The 18,931-nt window shown below is 62.2% G+C and overlaps 1 protein-coding gene across 3 annotated transcripts in view; it reads right to left on the bottom strand.

The window, feature by feature from the left end:
• Positions 1–18,931, bottom strand: part of SLC37A1 (solute carrier family 37 member 1) — a 61,103-nt gene that overhangs the window by 19,226 nt on the left and 22,946 nt on the right. For 2 of the 3 annotated variants that reach the window (XM_036219061.1, XM_036219062.1), the window contains exons 3-10: positions 17,503–17,584; positions 14,510–14,642; positions 13,793–13,871; positions 10,636–10,771; positions 9,424–9,495; positions 9,263–9,393; positions 8,229–8,395; positions 4,570–4,607 (exon numbers count right to left, since the gene is read on the bottom strand). In XM_036219061.1, the coding sequence (XP_036074954.1) occupies positions 4,570–4,607; positions 8,229–8,395; positions 9,263–9,393; positions 9,424–9,495; positions 10,636–10,771; positions 13,793–13,871; positions 14,510–14,642; positions 17,503–17,584 (838 nt within the window). The remainder of the gene's footprint in view (positions 1–4,569; positions 4,608–8,228; positions 8,396–9,262; positions 9,394–9,423; positions 9,496–10,635; positions 10,772–13,792; positions 13,872–14,509; positions 14,643–17,502; positions 17,585–18,931) is intronic. The other variant, XM_016143457.2, reaches the window with a different exon arrangement.

Genomic DNA, 18,931 nt, shown 5'->3' on the forward strand with positions numbered 1-18,931 from the left:
GCATCCTCGTCGCCCCTCAGAAAGAACGGCCTCCCCGCTTCCCGGGGACACGTGCTCCCACCCCCCTTGGACGCGGCCCGGGAGCGGAGCTGCTGGGCTGCACGGCGGGCAGCCCGGCCCTTCTGGGGAGCTGCCGGGCTGCTTGCCAAGGCGGCCGCCCCGTTTCGTGGCCTCCCTGGCAGTGCGTGGGGGGGGGGGCTTGTCACCGCCTGCCTTGTGGTTACAACCATGCCGGGGGCTGTGAGGCGGTGTCTCATCATGGTTTCGACCGCATTTCCCTGATGGCTCGTGACATTAAACAGCTTTACACGTGTTTATTGGGCATCTGCGTATCTTTTGTGAGAAACATCTGTTCAGATCCTTTGGCCATTTTCTCATGGGTTGTCCTTTTACTACTGAGGCGTAAGAGTTCTTCATGTAATCAGATGTACGATCGGGAACTATTTTCTCCGACCTGTGGGCCGTCGTTTCGATTTCTCGATGGCGTCCTTCGAAACGCAAGTTATAAATTCGGGTGAAGTCCACTTCATCTGTTCTTCCACCCCTTGTGTTTCTAGTAGTGGATCTAGGGAGGCCTTGCCTAGTCCAAGGTGAAGACACGAGCCTACATTTCCTTCTGAGAATGTCAAAGCTTCGGCTTTCACGTTTAGGTCTTCGACTGATTTCCGTGTTTGTGTGTGGTGTTAAGAAGAGGTCTGAATACCTCCTTCGCATGCCAATACTCAGCCGTCCCGGCCCCATGTGCTGCAAGGAGAACCGTCTCCCCACCGGAAGGTCCCGGCACCGGGCCGAACACCGGCCGACCGTAACGGAGAGCGTTTCCGCCTGGGCTCCCGGTTCTCCCCGTCGGGCGGTCCGTCCGTCTTCCCTCAGGACAGTGGCACGGTCTCAGTCACTGCAGCTTGGTACTAAGTTTTGAAAGCAGAAAGTGTGAGTCTTCCGCCCTGGTTCTTTCCCAAGGATTTTTTTTTGCTGTTCTGGGTCCCTCGTTCTTAAGAATTCTAAGATCAGCTTGGGTTTTGACAGATTATTCAGAATTGTAGTCAACTGGGGGAATGTTGTCATCTTAACACTATCGAGTCTTTCAATCAGTGAACGTGGTATGTCTTTTCATTGATTTAGGTCTTCTTTGATTTCTTTCAACAATGTTTTGTAATTTAATAATGTAAAAGTCTTACGCTTCCCTGATTAAATTTATTCCTAAGGCCTTCACTTTTTTTGATGCTATTGTAAATGAGATTGTTTTCTTAATTTCCTTTTTGGATCGTTCATTGCTAATGTATAGAAATACGATTTTGGTATATTGATTTTATCCTGCAACCTTGCTAACTTGTGTGTACTACCTGGGATTTTCTATATACAAGATCATGTCATCTGCAGACAGAGGTACATTTATTTCTTCTTGTCAAATCTGTCTGCCTTCTCCTTTTCTCTTGCTTAACTGCCCCGGCCGGAACCCTGAGTAACGTTACGGGGGAACAGCGAGGGCCAGGATCCTCGTCCACTCCTGGCCCTGGGGGTGGGCGTCCGGCTCTTGGCCACCAAGCGCGAGCTGGCGGTGCGGTTCAGGTCCTCTTCACGTGACCGTGGCAGGGCCCTTTCACTTCTGGTTTGTTGTGTCTTATCGTGAAGGGCATTGGGTTTTGTTAAATGCTTTACATGTTCCCATTGAGATCTCATGGTTTTTGTCTTTTACTCACACGGTCTATTACATTAATTGATTTTCAGATGTTAAGACAATTGTGTGTTCCTGGGAGGAATCCCGTGTGCTCATGGTGTACGATCCTTTTGCATGTTGCTGGATGAGGCTTGCTAGTATTTTGTGGAGAAGTTTGTCTTCCTCATAAGGATCCTGCTCTACCATTTTCTCGTGATGTCTTTGTCTTTTTTTTGTTATCAGGAAAACGCCTCACAGAACGAGAGGAAACCGTTCTCTTTTATTTTTTGGAAGAGTTTGTGAAAATTTGGCGTCAATTCTTCTTTAAATGTCTGGAAGAATCCACAGCAAAGCCTTCTTGGCCTGGACTTTTCTTCGTGTTAAAATTCTCAGGTAATAGTTCAATCCGTCCCTCGTTACAGGCGTGTTCGGGTTTCCTCTGTTCTTCCGTCAGTTGGGTGCTTGTGTCTTTCTAGGAGCGCTTCCCTTTTCTAAGTGGTCTAGTTTGTTAGCAGACAGCTGCCCACAGTGTTCCCTTGTTCCCTTCACAGTTTTGACTTCTGTGACGTGGGTAGTAACGCCTCCTCTCTTTCTAGAGTTTGGCAATTTGAGTTTTCTGTCTTTTTTTTGGTCAGACTAAAGGAGGAGAGAAAAGAGGAAGAGGAGACACTTCCTGGGCCGGCTGGGGAGCACAGGGGCTCGGCGAGCTGGCCCCCTCGCCCCTGCGCCTGAAGACCCGCCCTCTCCCCAAAGTCCCTTCTCACTCAGCGCCCAGTCCCCATGCCCAGAAGATGCCCCGGGGTAGAAGGTGAGCGCCAAAGCTCTCCCCAAGTCCAGCGGCGGTGGGTCCTTGCACCTCCGAGCTACTCCACAGCACGACTAAACACCGTCCACGCCTGGACATTCAGACTCACGCTCACGGCAGGAAGACGGCTTTTAAACACTGAAAATCATCAGCTGGAGTCAGAAAGAATCACGCGATACGAATCCTCCCGCAGCAGCGGTGATTTTCAGAATTGATTTTGTTTCCTTGATTTTTTTCCAGAATCCGTCTTTTCAAATTAACTGTACTCAAAGGTCCGAAGCGTTGAGGAGCGACTGCGCAGAGCTCTGGGGCGCCGCCGCGTCGGGGCAGGCGCTGCTCGGGCCCCGGCAGAGCGCACGGCGGGGCCACGCCCTCGGAGCGCCCCGCCGCCAGAGGGGGAGGCGGGCGGCGAGGGGCACGCTGGGCTTCCCGCGGAGGAGACGGGGAGCCGCTGCGGGGAACACGCTCTGCCTCTGTCCCAGGCAAACGCCTCCGCGTGAAGTGTGGAGGGGATTTTAGGGGAGCGCAAGTGCGTTGTTTAGGGCTGACTCGTGGGTCGGGGGACACGACGGAGACTTGGCTGCGGGCCGTGGAGGCGACGAGAGGGTTTCCAGCCCGCAACGCACACGCACCGAACACGCACCGAACACGCACCGAACATGCACACGCACCGAACACGCACACACACAGAACACGCACAGAACACACAACACAGAGAACATGCACACACACCAAATACACACAAACACACACATACCCGAAACACGCACACACACACAACGTGTGCACACACAGAACACGCACACATACAACGCACACACTCCTGGCCCTGGACGGGCTACGGGTTGATGGGGGCAGGGGCTGGGCGGGTTGATGGGGGCAGGGGCTGGGCTGGGATGACCCCGCGGGATCTGGCTTGTCCCCGGGATGGACACGGTTCCGAGACGGGATCGACAGAGCCAAGCAAGTCTCCGGGGTGAACAGAGATCCGCTCTGGGCATGCGAGGCCACAGAAGACGAGCACGTCCCTGCAGGGTGTCAGGTGGGCAGGGCGGGGGGGCAGGCCGTGCTGGAGGCACTGGTGGGGGGCTCCGCGCCACGTGGGCCTGGGTGAGACCTCTGACTGGCAACGGAAAGAAGGGGCCGAGCACCAGGCCGGGGTGCCCCACAGCTGGGCCTGGTGGAGGGGGCCAGCGAAGCCCTCTGTGTGGGCGTGGCTGGGACAGCGGGGCGTCTGGAGGCCAGGGGGGCGGGTGACGACTGTCTCACGCTGAGGCCGGGTCGAGTGCGCTGAGGCAGAGCACAGAGCCCACAGCCAGATGCTGCTGCTGGGGCCCCGGTGGGCCATTTCAGTGGGACGGTGGGGGCCGAGGGGAGGGAGGGGAGCCCCACGAGTGAAGTCAAGGGGCGACCTGTGGGGTTTGCTCTAGGGTGAGCAGGGAAATGGGTGTGAGGACAGAGGCTTCAGCCACGGTGCTGGGGGTGACATGGGGGAGGGGGAAGCCAGGGGCACAGGCCGGGGGGCTCCGCGGGGGGGCGGGCTAAGCGGGGTGGGCAGGGCGGCTCGCCCAGCGACCCAGGGCAGGCAGAGCCCTCTGGGGCAGGCGGGGCAAGGGCCCTTTGTGGCCCTGTTCGCTCAGCAGCCCAGAGCGCGGGGCCCTGCAGCGGCCGAGCGTGAGCAGAGGTGAGGGGCAGGGGCAGCGGACGACATGCTGACCGGGAGGCGCGGTGCTGACGCCCGCCTCGTGCGTGGACGGCGGAGCAAAGCGATGTTGGCCAGCTGACCCTCACCCCGCTCCGCAGCCACGCCGCGGCGTCTGCCCGGGGCGAGGCCGGGACGTCCCCGCTCCTCCCGGGCACGGCCGGTCCCCGGCCTCCGGTCACCCTCCGGGAGGAGGTCCCTCCCCAGGTCACCCTCCGGGAGGAGGTCCCTCCCCCAGACTGCAGCGATGCGCCCTTTTCCAAAGCTGCCCACGTTCGAGGTGGGGCCACGTCCACTCTGATCCCCACAGACACTGCACAGCGGGACCGGGCTGGGGTCGGTCGTCACTCGCCTGGCAGACGACACCCTCCAGGAAGCCTCGGGGAGCAGGGTGCGAGTGCTTACCGCCGGCGGCGTGGAGGCGCAGGCCACGTCCTTCGGATCTGCAACGGCAAATGCGCAGCGGCGGTGAGCCCGGGCACGCGGCCCCGCGGGAAGCCAGGCCGCGGCGAGGCCGTCGACGGCTTTGCTCAGGGCGCGCGGCCCCCTCAGCCCCCAGGCTGTCTGCCCCCACGGGGCAGCAGCGGGGACGGCTGGACCACCGTCGACAAGGCCGGCGGTCGAGGACGTGGAAGCCGCCGTGCGGCACGGAGGACCGTCGACCTGTGACCCGCAAACGAGCAGGGCACACGCGCCCGGGACGCACGAGCCCCCGAAACACGCTCGAGGGAGAAAGAAACGGAAGAACAGGAGACGTGCGCTGGCGAGGTTACGAATGCCGCTCGAGTCGCGTGGTTCGCCGTCGTGGAGTGAGTTAGAAGTAAACGTTCGTGGGTACGGAACGTGCCTTGGCGTGGGTCGGAACGCCTCCCAGCTAATGCGCGGAAGGCCGGCCGCTGGGCCATCTGCGTCTCACCCCAAAATCACTCCAGCGTGATTCGGGCGCCGACGGCCAGACGTGCGGCCCACGGAGCTGGAGGGAGCCCCACTTCCACTCCAGATCCAGGGCGTCGCCTGCCACGCGGCTTCGGCCGCCCCCAGCCCCCCGATCCCGGGCCTTGCAGCTTCTGGGAGCCGGTTTAAGTGCCTTGAAGCAAAGCGAGCTCCAGGCTTTACACTCCCCACGGCCGAGTTCCTCCCTGTGTGATGCCCGCGGAGAGGCCTCGCCGGGCACCCGCTGCGGGGCTGGGGGCCCCTCCACGCCCGGCCCGTGGGGCTGGCGGGGACAGCACCGGTGTCCCGATGGCCACTGGGCCGTGCGGCCACCACTCACTGATGGCGGCAGCTAGGCCGTGTGGTTTCCTGCAGCCAGTGGCGACCGCCCCGCAGCGTGTGGAGCCCCCAGGACGGGGCCCCTGGGCTCTCGCCAGGCAGGATGCAGGCACCTGCATCCAAGTGCGGGTCGCAGGCCCCGAGGGGCCACGCACGCGCTGGGCAGGCAGGAGCAGCGGGCCGGGCCGGCCTCCCCGCCGGCCGCGGAAGGGGCGCCTGAAGCCTCTGCCCAGCCGGCCGCGAGCAGGGCCGAGGAGGGGCCGAAACGGACACGGAGCCGCGCGGGGAAGCGGCCCGCCCGCGGCACCCGCGTGCCCTCGTCCGCGGCCGGCTTTCGCCGTTCACACACACGTCGCCTCCCGGCACGGGGAGGAAGGAAGTGAGCGATTCGCTCAGCAGGACGGGGCTGACGGCCTGAGCTCCCTGCTGCGGGGGGGGGGGGGGGCGGCCGGGGGCCCCTCGGGCCGACGCGCCCTGTGTCTGCACCGGCCAGGGGCTGACGGGAGACGCCGGGCCACGGAGCGAGGCCTCACTCACGGGACGGGCTCAGGCCCGAGCGAGGAGGGACGGGAGTGGGCTCCGTGCCGCAGACCCTCGTGGGCGCAGCGCCCCGGGTGCCGGGGCCACCGCCGGCAAGTCAGAAACACACCCTCCCCCCTGCGTGAGGCTGGCCCCTCCGAGGCGCGGTGTGCCGGGGAGCGCGCGGGGTCCCCCTCAAACCCGAGCGCACAGAGGCCCCTCCAGACCCGGCCTGCGCTGGCTCGGCGTCGGGAGCAAACGGGGAGGGAAGGCTCGTGGGACAGAACGGCGGCCAAGAGGACAGGGCCGGTTTTCTTGGATGCGTTTTAAAGAAAAGTTCCTACGCGCCCCAGTAATCTCTACCTCCCAAGGTTCCAGGGACCTCGGTTCAAGAAACTTTGCCTTAGGACCCCCAAACTCCAATTGTAGGAAATACCTTTAAAATGCATCTTATCTTCATAAAAGAAGACAGCATTTTAACTGACAAAACTTGTTTTTGTTTGTTTGTTTGTTTTTAGGATTATCATGAAAATGAAAAAATCTGTTTTTAACTGAACCCAGAAAAACCTATCCCAAGGACCTAAGGGGTCCCCAGCCAAAGTTCAAGGAGGTCTGGATGGGTGAGCCGGCACCTGGTCACACCCCGCCTTGCCCGGTGACCGCGTCACCTGGCGCCCGGCCCTCAGGCCCTTTCCGGGAAGGCCGCGGTCAGAGCCATGTACCACGCCTGGCACGGTGCCTGCTCTGCGCCACGGCAACGTCCCAGGACGGCACCTGGGACAGTGCAGGGCGTGTGCTCAGTTGTCAGGAAGGGTCTGACGCAAACATCCGCAACCTCAGATCTTCATGCAAGGGGGAGACGTGGCCTCAGAGGCAGAGCCAAGGCCCACCTGGTGGGAGACGCGGCCGGGCCGAACGCCTCACCCCCGCCCCGCCCCGCCCCGCACGCCCTGCGCCCCCAGAACCGGCCTGCTCTCGCTTGAGGAAGACAGTAAAAGCCACCGTGGACCCGAGGCCTCGGGCAGAATGCACCTGCACTGGCAAAGAGGAAGTACATTGTCCTCCAGGTGACTCATGTGTACGGAACACCCTGGAGTCCAGGTGATGAAGCTCCAGGTGCCAGGACCCAGCGTGGAGGAAACAAGTGTCACGAACGGCCCTTCCCAGAACTCAGGTGACATTCACCACGCTACCGTTAAAGGCACAGGTCCTCGTGCTGGTAAGGGGGACGGGCGGGGGCAGCAGCCCTGCCCCCGCGCTCGGCCTGCGGGTCCGAGTCCCCCTCTGCAGGCCGCTGGGAGCCCGCATTCGACAAGTTCAAGGGTCACCGTGGCGACAGCAGAGCAGCAGGAGCTGCAGAGGCCCTGGCTCCCAGGTGACGAAGCCGGCAGCTCGAAGGACACCAGCCACACGCGGTGCAGAGCACCCAGCACGGGCGGGGAGGGCGCACCAGGCACCCTCGCCCGGACTCCACGGCAGGGCGCCCCCAGCACCTGCGACTCACCCTGCTTTCAGCCAGACCGAAGACGGAAACGCCAAACGAAGCTCACCGGGCAGCCCGCGGGGCCGGATGCCCTGACAGGCGCCGGACGCCCTGACGGGGGCCGGACGCCCTGACGGGGGCCGGGACGCCCTGACGGGGGAGGGGACGCCCTGACGGGGGAGGGGATGCCCTGATGGGGGAGGGGACGCCCTGACGGGGGCCGAGGCAGCAGTGGCCTCTCTGCTGTTAGCGTGACTAAGAAGGCTTGCCCTGCTGGGTCTCTATTTTAAAAAAAAATTTTGAATTCAACTAAAGCAAAAGTTTGGAACTGAGCCTAGACGGAATCAGTCACTTGACTTGAGTGACTCAGAACACTCTTCACCTAATTAAGATACGGCGTCTTAGGCCGCACCGTGGTTTTATGACGTTGTCCAAGACACGCCCTGTCAGGAAGCAGACGCGCTGGTGAGGCCCGCGTCAGCCGGCAGGTGCAGCCTCGTGGGCTGGGTGCCCTGCCCCGGGGTGGGGGGCGGGGGTGAGACTCCCACACCCAGGAACGCCACGTGCCTCATGCCGTGGGGGGTGGCGGGAGGATTTCAGCACCAGTTACTCTAGAAATCAGGATATGGCAGAAAATCCAGCGTGACCAGGAAAGCAGCAGCAGAGGGGGCGTCCGCCCCTGGAGGAGTCCGCGGGGACCGCGCGCCCGTGCAGGTTGGGCAAGGCCCCCCACCACACGGCCCTCCCCCCGGGCGCTCCCCACAGCATCTCCCGGGCCGCGGGCACTTACGTTCGATGAGGAAGAGGAAGCACACGATGCCCATGGCAGCCACGATGGCCCCAGGCACGACGAAGGACAGGCCCCAGCACGTGGATGCCCAGTAGCCGGCGATCAGGGACCCCAGGATGTTTCCCACGGAGGTGTGCGAATTCCAGACCCCCATAATCAAGCCGCGCCTGCAGCACGAGACACGAGGCAGCCAATGACGTGGAGAGGCTTAAGTGGGGGGTCGTGCGGGGCACGGCAGCACGTGGGCAGAGCGGCCCGAGGGGGGCGGGGGCCGGGCCGGGCTGCTGCAGGACGTGGGCCCCGAGACGGGACGCGGACCAGGGCGCCGGGTCCCCACTGTCCTCCGCAATGTGACGCGGGCGTGTGACCACGCCCCTCCCGGGGCTTCTGTTTGTGGCTAAAAAGGAGAAGGAGGCCTTTCCCCGAAGTTCTTCGAAGCCCCACATTTAAGCCTCCATCTCTGTGATGCACACCCAGCCCCGCGAGGGAACAGCCCACTGGGAGAGGCCGCCCACGGCGAGTGCCACGGCAAACCGACGGGGCTCCCGCCTCGGGCTCCCCGGCCCGGTCAGAGGTGCCCGCCGCTTCCCCACCTCGGCCTGGTGTCACTCGGACATTACGATGGCAGCCAAACTGCAGTCAGGCCACCAGGGGCCGAGGGCGCCTCTGCTGCCAGGCACCGCGTGGCCCATCAGGACCTGCCACGCTTCCTGTGCCCTTGTGTCTTGTTTTAAATGCAGCCTCTGTGCCCGAAGGCCTGGGGCGTGGCCCTGACCTCTGACCTCGCCACTCCTCCCCGGGCCCCAGGAGGCCCCACTGCCGGGCAGCTGCACAGAACGGCCCCGGCCCGGCCCCGCCACGGCGAGGACGTGCCCCTGGGACGAAGGCGCCCGGCGCTCAGACCGCACGTCCCAGAGGTTCCAATCGCCTCATTGCACAGAATAGACTATTTTTTTTTCCCTGCAATAAACCTAAAGAAACACTAAAGTTCACAAAGAAAAACCTTCACAGCCCCGAGTGCCGCCTTCTCTCACCTGCCCTTCCCGAACCAGTTGCCCAGGCAGGCGACGACGCTGGGCCAGCCGGTGGTCTGCACCAGTCCGTTGACGATCTGGGGGGCGCGGGAGGGAAGCACAGGGGCCTCGTCTGCGGCCGGCCGGGGCGCAGGGAAGCTTCCGCTTCCGTTCCGGGGCGCGCGGCGGGGACTCCCGCAGAACCCCCTGTGACGTGAGCCTCGGCGGCCCAAGGTGCACTTTAAACGCTCTCTCTATATAATTACAAACATAACTTTAGGGTAAGTAGAGAAAAGAAAGAAACGTCTCGCTAGGGAGGGAGGGCCAAGCTGCGCGGTCTCTTCTCCATCCGACTCGCTACAGAAAGAGGAAAACGTCCCCTGCCGTGGACCAGCGACCGCGTCTAGATGCGGCTTGCGAGCGGCACGGTTCCGCGTCCCACGTCGCGGGGAGCCGTGGCCTCCGCACCGAGCGCAGCCTCGGCCGGGCGCCTGGAGGAAGCATCTCCACACGTTTCAGGAGGACCCCGGGTTCACGTTTTCGGAAGGGGTTCGGGAAGTGTACCGGCGAGTGGGTGGCAGCCGAGGGACCCCACGGCCTGGCCCGGGGCGGGCCCGCGCCCCGGAGGACGGCCTGGGGCGGCGGTCCAGCCGGAACTCCGGGAACTGCTCTTCCTGCTAATTTTCTATGAAGGGATCGGTTTTGTAATTAAAACAGCCAAACTTTTTCAAGTCTTGTGGCAAATTTCTCAAAGCACATTACGTGCAATTTGCTTTGATGACTTCGTGGCGCCCCCCCAGGCTACCTGGAGAGACTCAGAAGTCAGCTCATTTTGTTAAGTCACCTTCCACCTCTAGTCAACACTTAGCCGCAGGCGCTGGGAGGCCGTGGCCGGCGTTCCAGGAAGGGCTAGGCGTGGCTGGCGGGGCGAAGCCGGGGTCCTGTCCTCAGACGCCCCCCTTGCCTCCCACGGACCACCTCCAACCCCACCCTGCTGCCAACGAGCCCCAGGACGTCCCCTCCCCCTGCCTTCAGCCTTCACCACGGCCCGCGACCTTCCCACCCCTGGGCGGTCCAATCTGCCACAGGACGGAACACCTCGAACGTGTCCGAATGACAGCAGAAGGACTCGTGAGGCACAGTCCCCTGGCTGCATAGGGACAGACGGTACCCTGCAAGAGGCCACTCCTGAAACTAAGGAAAACCTCACGGCGGCCGGACTCTCGGAGAAGACGAGAGGACCTTCGCACGTCACGCTGGCCCTGGCGCCGGACAGGTCACAGGCCTGCTCCCCGTCGTCCTCTCTTAGCAGGGGCAGGGGCTCACGGCACAGACACCCTCTCCGGCTCAGCGTGGAGACCCCGCACGTGGTGAGCCACCGACCCAGGCCTCACCTGCGTCACCACGTAGAATCCGAAACTGTGGATGTCGTAGAAATACCCCAGCCCAAAGAGGGCAGTGAAGGCGCCGCTGGCCAGCATTCCGAAAGTCAGGTAATACCTGATGGGCAGGCGCTCCCCTATTATGCCGCTGAGGACGAAGAAGAGAGACAAGCGTGAGCAAGCAAACTCGCCCACGCTGCGGACGACCCGGGACTTCTTTCCAGGTGTGTTCTTGCTGTTCTCCGGGCTTTTAGAACTCCACGGCACAGCAATTTCCAAGAAGACTTAATCCCAGCTGCCTCCCAGGGGAGCAGTTATTAACCAGAAATTGGCCATTGGCAGCGTCTTTTGAGACTTTATATCTAGTAAAAGTCACTAACTGTCAAATAATAAAACTCAAACACCATGGCTCACACGCGCGACGGCTGCCCGTTTAGAAAACCAAAGACTCATCCTGCGGGGAAACGGGATCCCTCATGATGGGGAGCGCGTCTCCGGGCCCTGGAGCTGCCACTCAGTCACCCGCACTGACGCGCGGAGCCGGCCGGGCTCTGCCGCGGGCACTGGGATCTGGTGCGAGGACAGAGACTTTCTCCGAGGGACGGTCTGAAGCACGGCGTAGGGCCACTGCGAGCTCCTTCGAACAGCATCATGACTCAGCAAGAGCGACGGTCTGTGGAGAACTCCCCTCTAAACTGCTTGGGGACTCAGCCGAGATCAGTGTGGGTTCTGTGCCTGGCTGACGGTGAGTCCACCGTAAACAGCGGTGCTGGTGGGGGTGACAAGTCTGCAGCGCCCCACTAGGCACATACTCATAACAGGCTTGTGCCGCTATTACGCCGAGACACCCGAGGCCACACGGACCACACCTCTCCTGGCTGAGGGGAATATCTGTGTGCTTCACTACGGAGCAGCTTGACGCTGTGGCTTATTCAGTGAATGATCACCAGAGACTGTGAGCCTTTTGCAATCGTTAAAAACCCTACGGGTCTCCTCTTCTTCCACAGATCATTCTAGGAGTCAGATGGATATGAACACAATAAAGAAGGCACCCACCTGCCGTGAACTATCTCCAAAATTCTGACCTTTCAAGAACCAGAGCACTTTTCCTTCTGAATTCATCAGATAAAAGAGCTCGACCTATCACACAAATGACCTTTTAAACACTAAAGCGGACGAAGCTATTTAAAATAAAAAATAACAGGTCAAATTTTTGGCCGAGTAGAAGCTGATACTTATGAACTCAAGAAGAGCATCCCAGAGCTAACGAGCCGTCTGGTCTACCTTGCTCCCTTCTGAGAGGAGGACACTTGTCCCAGAGGGGCTGGCTCATCTGCCCAAGGTCACAGCACAAGTGGCTGAGTCGGACGGGCCTATTGAGAGCTAGAGCCATGGGCCCGGGCTTAGAAATGTTCCCTACGCATTTCTTGCTTGCTATTCGATATTGGGCCCAAACATGATCTCTACTTAAAAGTTTTAAAGAAAAGCCTCATGGGACAGATAGCTTCCACGGTCTATCAGACGCACACAGGCTCTAAAGGGCACCCCGCGCCCGCCGACACCCGCCGGGGATGACCCGGGCTGGGGGCGTCCACCGCATCCAATTTTACCCAGTGCACTACACGGTCCACGTGCCACTAAGAGGCCGTGCGAGGGAGCAGGGCCCGCCCTCTGGCCGTCGGGAGTCAACTGCGGATTTTACAGACAGAATTTCACAATCGACACTGGCGAGCTACATGAAAAATTACCTCTGCCAATAAGTGAGCAACCGCAAAACCCCGTTTATTCAAACCAGGTTTCTTAACGCCAGCGCTCCGGACACCTTGGGCCGGGCCGCTCTTTGTGGTGGGGGGGTCCTGGGTGCCGCAGCATCCCCCAGAGGCCGGCGGCACCCCTTTCTCCAGCTGTGACAACCAAACGTGTCTCCAGATACTGCTCTATGTTTCCTAGGGGACAAAAATCTCTCCCGGTTGAGAGCATTTAAATTCTGTTTTCTAGTAACTGAGAAGAACACACTCCACGTTCGGGTCGTTTTATACTGTAGGTTCGGTGCCCAGGAGATCACGGTGTTTGGGACGTCGGTGTTATTCCTCGGGGTGGGCCGTGGCCGGCAGCCCGGCTGCCACCGCATGCGAGAGGCCGCCGGCAGCCGGGCTGGTGTCCGGCTGGGCACCGCGCGCCTCGGGCCTCCGCGACCGCTGCCGCCCACACGTGCGTCCACACGAGTTCGCGGCACGGCGCCAACTATGCACGCGCAGTGCAGGGGAGGCATCCCCTCCACAGCGGACCCCGCCTCGTGGGCTCCGGCGGGGCCGCGGCCTGGGTCTTGATGGCGCCACCCTCCGGGGGGTCTCAGGAAAGAGGCTCGCCATTTACAGGGCCCCTGAGGATCTTGGCCTCTGGACGAAAGCCTCTTGGACTAACGGCCCCGTGATGCTCTTTCGGTTCATGTTTTTAACCGGCTGGACTGACACAACCGTGTGTCCACTTACCCACCTAACGCTGATCAGTGTCCCAGGTCAGTTCAAAAATGGGGTGGAGTTGGGACGATCGCGGTGTGCGCCCTGCGGAGCGCCCTGCATGCGTTAACTCGTCTGACCCCCACCCCCAGCCTGGGGGGCAAGAGCTGCGATTCCCCCTGCTTGGCAGAGGGGAAGCCGAGGCCCGTGGCCACACGAGCAGGTGGGAGCCGGGGCTCGGATCCCGGCCGTGTGCCCCCGCCCTCACGCCCGGCCCGGCCTCCAGGCTGCGTGGGCCAAGCGGGGCGACCCGGGGGACGCGTCCCGCACAAACTGCGTAAGCTGTGGAACTCGTGACCGGGACACGTAAACGGATAGCGGCCCCTGAGATCAAGGCGAGGACGCCCTCTGCTGCGCATCACGCGGAGCGCCACACCCTGTCCCCGAGTGACCACATCCTGGCGGGGCTCCCGGTGCGTCCTAAACGCAGGGACCAGGAAAGCCGCCGTGGACAGTCCGCCGGGTCGGCAGAGGGCCAGGGCCACCTGGACGCGCTGCTCGGTGCTCGCGGCCTCCCTTCAGCCCGTCACCGCGACGGCGCCGCGGGCGGGGCCCGGCCTCCCGCACCCTGCCTGCTCCGTGGCACCCGGGACCGGCCCGCCCCGAGTGGCCGTGGCCGGCGCGGGCCTCGCGGGGCGCGGCAGGCCTACCTGAGGTACATGCCAACGGCGTACGCGCACAGGAAGGAGTAGTCCAGGGCCCCGAGCAGCTGCTGGTAGTTGTCCTGACCTGCGCGGGGGACACGGGCGGGCGGAGGTCAGCGGCGCCGCGTTTGCGTGGACGTCGGCTCGGGTTTCGGGGCTGGAGCAGCAGGCCGGCACGCGGCCCCGTGCGGCTTCTTGGCACAGGCAGGGAGAGCCGCGTCCGACACGTCCCTGGACGCGCGGGCCGCGGGCGGAGAAGCCGCGGGGTGCAGCAGGGGCACCGGGTTTATTAGGGTCCACGCTGAGCTGCTCGGCTTCCGCACCCGCTCAGCCCGACCTCTGCCCAGCCCGTCCTGGCCTCGACCCCGTCCCGACCTGTCCCCTCCCCGTCCCCGTCCCCTCCCCGTCCCTGTCCCCAACCCCGTCCCCGACCCTGACCCTGTCCCTGTCCCCACTCCGCTGCCCCGGCTCCAGCTGATGGTCATCCGCAGGTCTCCCCGCCAGCGGGGTCCTGTGCGGGGCAGCAGCTCTGCGCACAGCCCGGCACAGTGCAGCGGCCACCGACGGGGGTGGCTGGCCCTGGACGCCGTCGCCCTCTGGGACACTGTCACCGCCTTGGGACTGTCACCGCCGGCAGGCTCCGGGCACGCGTCGCCCGTGGAAGAACCCTGCAGGGTCTGCCCGCCTCAGTGGCCGCGTGGCCGCGGCACGCGGACAACTCACCAAACGGGGCCCAGCCGCAGTCCGTCTCGTTGTCCGGGGGCCGGTGCGGGGGGCTGTCACTGGCCTTTTGGCTCTGGCCGTCGAACCTGACCTCGTCCTCGTCCACGGCCGCGCAGTACCGATGGAGCGCGCCCTGGGCGTCCACGAGGACAGGGCAGGAGAGAAAGGGCGCTCAGACGACGTGCTCCACGGGGACGCGGAGCCGCACGGCACCCCTCCCCCGACAGCCTTCCCGGGCGCCTGGCGCTCGAGGTCGGGGAGGCAGCAGGGCGGTCCGCCTGCGGGGCCCACGGATGCCCCGGCAGGGCTGTGCAGCAGCCCCCCATCCGGCAGCCCCCCCCCCAGCGGCGGCCCCTCCCGCCCCCGGCACACACACACGGCAAATGAGTGCGTCCACGCACCCCCGACGGCTGCTCAGAGTGACTGTGCGGCGGGAGCCGACCGCCAGCACCCTGGGGCCGCCTGCCCAGGACAGACGACGGGACCCGCCCGGCCAGCCACACGAGAGAGCGAGGGACAGGTCCGCACAGCGGAGATGGCCCTCAGAAGCGGACCTGCCCGGCGTGGCCCCATTCACCCGGGGGGCCGAGGGCAGGGACGTGGCCTGCGGGGTGAGGGCTGCGGTTACCCGGCTGACGGCGACACAGGGCGGGGGGCACGCGAGCCTTCTGGGGGCTGGGGAGGGCCGGACCCCAGCCCGGGAGGTACTTCCTGGGCGAGCGCGTACACACGCGTCCTGGGGTGGCACACGGCACTCAGCCGCTCTGTGGTCACGTGGCTACATCATCCCTGGGCCATGATTTAAACACCGCCCTAAAAACCAGGCCAAGGGCTCTGCTTGGAGTTTGCCAAACAGCTTCCCCCAGCCGAGCGCGTGCTCTCGGGGGCTGGGCCCCTCGTGACAGCGAGCCCCGACTCGGGGTGCCGCTGGCTTGGAGCCCCGCCCCGCCTGCGCCCAGCTGTCACTCCCCCAGGCTGGCGGCGAGGGGCCTGGAGGCGACCGCGGCCTCGGGCAGGGGATGCCAGGGGGGCGGGGGGCCCGCGGGCCTCCCCCCTGCATGAAGCCAGCACCGTCGGGGACGCCCAGGGGCGTGGGGGGCCCGCGGGCCTCCCCCCTGCATGAAGCCAGCACCGTCGGGGATGCCCGGGGGGGCGGGGGGGGCCCGCGGGCCTCCCCCCTGCGTGAAGCCGGCACCGTCGGGGACGCCCGTTCCCCCAACTTGCCGCTTCTCTTCACCTTCGCGAGTCAGGTGTCCCTGCCGCTCCCCACGGAAGCCGCGCCGGCCAGACCTGGGGCCTCCCTGACGCCCCCCGGTGGGAGACGCCCCTCCAGGCCCAGAGGGCGCTGCTGCCCACCGCGTCGCATGGGGTCCTGCCAGCCTCGTTCATCTTTAATGTTCCCGAGGCGACACCGTCGCGGGGAATGTCAGCGATCGGATCCGACCTCTCAGTTCATCCGTGAGCAGGAAACCTTTGCCTCGCTTCGTCCTGTGGCGAGCGGCTGCCCAGGCCCTGGTCGGAGGCGCAGGCTCGGAGCTGGGACCCCGGAGCCGCCGCGCAGGCTTCCGACCTCGGCCCAGCTCCGTGAGCGCCCCACGGCCAGCGCCGCGGCAGCGGTGACCTGAGCACCGTTGCCGCACCGCCCGGTCCCGACGCCGGCCGGGGGGCTTCGCGGCGACGCCCAGCCCCCGTCTAGTGCTCTGGGCATTCGCCCCACCACCCGACCCAACCGTTCGGGTTCCGTCCTGAACCCGGGAGGCCCCGACTACCCGCCCCTTCAGCTCCCCAGAGCTCCTGGGGCCTCCCCGTTTCCGGCTGCGCGAGTCCCTGCCTCCCCGCAGGAGGACGACAAGGGGCAGCGCCTGACGCACAGCCCTGGCCGCTGGCCGCGGCGCCGGCTTCGAGTCGCCGGCCGGGTGGGCGAGTGCGCAGTAAGACCCTCTGCTGCCTTTCTCGCCCTCGTCTTTGTCTTAAGAACCACACTTTGAAACGTCTGCAAACATTTCCAGTCATCGGAACTGGTCTGTCAGAAAAGTGAGAATTTTGCAAGCAACCTGAAGGGCGTGGGACCTTCCCGCTAACCAGGAGCCGAGGGGCAGTTTTGGTCTTTTGAGTAAATGGACAACAGCTGACGGCTACTGGGAGTTACTGGAAAACAGGGACAAAGAACTAAGTGTCCTCGGGCGCGGCAGCCGCGGCACGGCCTCTCGACCGGCCCGAGACAGACGGCAGGTGTCCAGCGCTCCGACGCTCACAGGGAGTGGAGGAGGCACGGTGACAAAGGTCAACAGAGTCACAGTGGGCTCGTGTCCCTGCCGACAGCTTGAGACTGAGGGAGAGGGCAGTCGGGCCGGAAGCGAGCTCCCTGGCACTGGGCAATGTCCTTGTTCCTTTGACAACAGAGTCAATCACTCGAGCATGTTGACAATCTGCAGGCCAAACGGCGTCCTTCTGGCGAGGGTCAGAGCACGGCCTGCTTCCCCGGGCCACGGGGGCTGTTCCGTGGCGCCGTCTACGCCAGCCCCCTTCGCTCGGTCTCGTTAGATGCCTGTTTAACCGCTCCCTGCCCACCCGTCCCTCAGAGAAACCCAGCGTTCGCAGAACAACGGCGAACACAACCCCACAGCCCCACTCAGAATCAGACGCGAGCGCAAGCCGCTCGGGAACGACTGAAGATCGGGCGTTTCGGAGGGAAAATCCACGCGAGACAGAATAAATACTTAATGGAGCTTTAGAATCCTGAAACTGTCAACAGAACATAAGTAAAAGTCTGCTGCCTCTGGAATTATAAATCCTAAAGATATTCCGAAGATTTTAAAATCAGAAAAGAGAAACTGAAAACCAGGGCAGCAAAACAACTTCCTTCTACACAACACATTTTCCCCATTTTCCTTAGTGCCCCCCCCGCCCCCCCCCCATTGCCTCTTAAAGTAACTAGTTCCTTACAGAGACTATGGGCAGGAAAGGAAACTAAGTGTTTAACGATTTCTTACCTTAACAATGCTGATAGGCTTCCGAGATAAGTGGAAACTTGCATACAGCAAAAATGTCAAAATGAAAATGAAGGCTCTGTACCTGAAAGAGAGAACAGGGGTACGGGGGACCCCTGCATGAGCTGCGTGAAGGGCGTAACTGTGTTCTTAAGTTTATTTATGCTGTGTATTATTCATTCGGTTCTATGTCAATGATTAACCCTATTTATAATATCACTACAATGTTACATTAAAAAAATCACTTTTGCTCGATCTAAATGGCAACTATTTAAAGATTCATTAAAAAAAAACAAAACTGCAGTCAAAGAGAGATCTGGGACTCAGAAGACGAACAGGTGTTTACAAGGCAGACAAAAAAGAACGATTATTTAGTTTGAAACAAAATTAACCGCAAGTTTCTTGTAAGCCTGCTATCCTGAGCATTTAAGATCGTATTTACCTTTTACTTTTTAGCTTCTATGAGACTTTCCAGAAGGACACACACAAGGCGGAAACATAAATATCTCACTGACCTCACTGAGAAAAACTCAGTGATGCTGACAAGCTATGAATAAAGCCAATGACAGAAAAATACTGGCCCAAAGCCTTGCTGCTCTTTTTGGTTTATGAGAAAAACAGGTCATGGGGGGAAGTGTTGAAATATATGGGAGTTTGGAAAAAAAAAAAAACAGACACTTCAGTAAGAAGATAATAAAAGTTCATTCCAAACTTTTAGTTTGAAGCAGGCTACAGAAAATCATTCCTTAGGGGAAGAAAACAGGTCAGGAGGAGAAAGTGCTTGGCAAGAGATGGCTCAGAGGGCGGGGCGGGTCCTCTCTGTGGCCCCAGGCCCAGCCCTCACCCCAAGAGCTCGTCCTGTTTCTGGCCCCCGAGCGCATGGCTTTCCACTGAGCGCTGGCATGACCCCGAAAGCCCCTCCGGCAGAGGTGCTCCCCGTCTGCAGAGGCAGCTGGCTCCCCGGGGTGCTGAGCCTCCTCCCGGCTCCTGCCTGCAGTTTCAGTGTGATTTACTCACTCAAGGGCACCTTTCCGTGAATGACCCAAAGAACCCTAGGCCTGCGTGCCTCTCTGGACACCAGGGGTCAAATGAATACTTCCCGATTTTAAAAATAAACACAGATGCTCTTTCGGGTGGAACCGTGGGGCTGGAATCCACAGCCACCCGGAGACCTGCGTGCCAGGGAGGGGAAGACGCCAGACCGACTCACTCGCCGGGAGCGCCGCGGTGTGCCCGAGTCACCGCTTCATCAAGGACACGCGCCGAGGGCTCCGCCCGGGTCCCTTGCCCTCCAAGCCGCCCGCGCCAGACGCCAGACGGGACAAACGTGAAACCATAAAACACGAGTGTGCGGTTTACCCCAAAGAACAGAGATTACATGGGCACACCAGTCCGGCACGAAGCCCAGGCCTCCGTCCTCGCGGAAACCGCC

Source organism: Rousettus aegyptiacus, unplaced genomic scaffold, assembly GCF_014176215.1.
Source record: "Rousettus aegyptiacus isolate mRouAeg1 unplaced genomic scaffold, mRouAeg1.p scaffold_m13_p_4, whole genome shotgun sequence".
Taxonomy (NCBI): domain Eukaryota; kingdom Metazoa; phylum Chordata; class Mammalia; order Chiroptera; family Pteropodidae; genus Rousettus; species Rousettus aegyptiacus.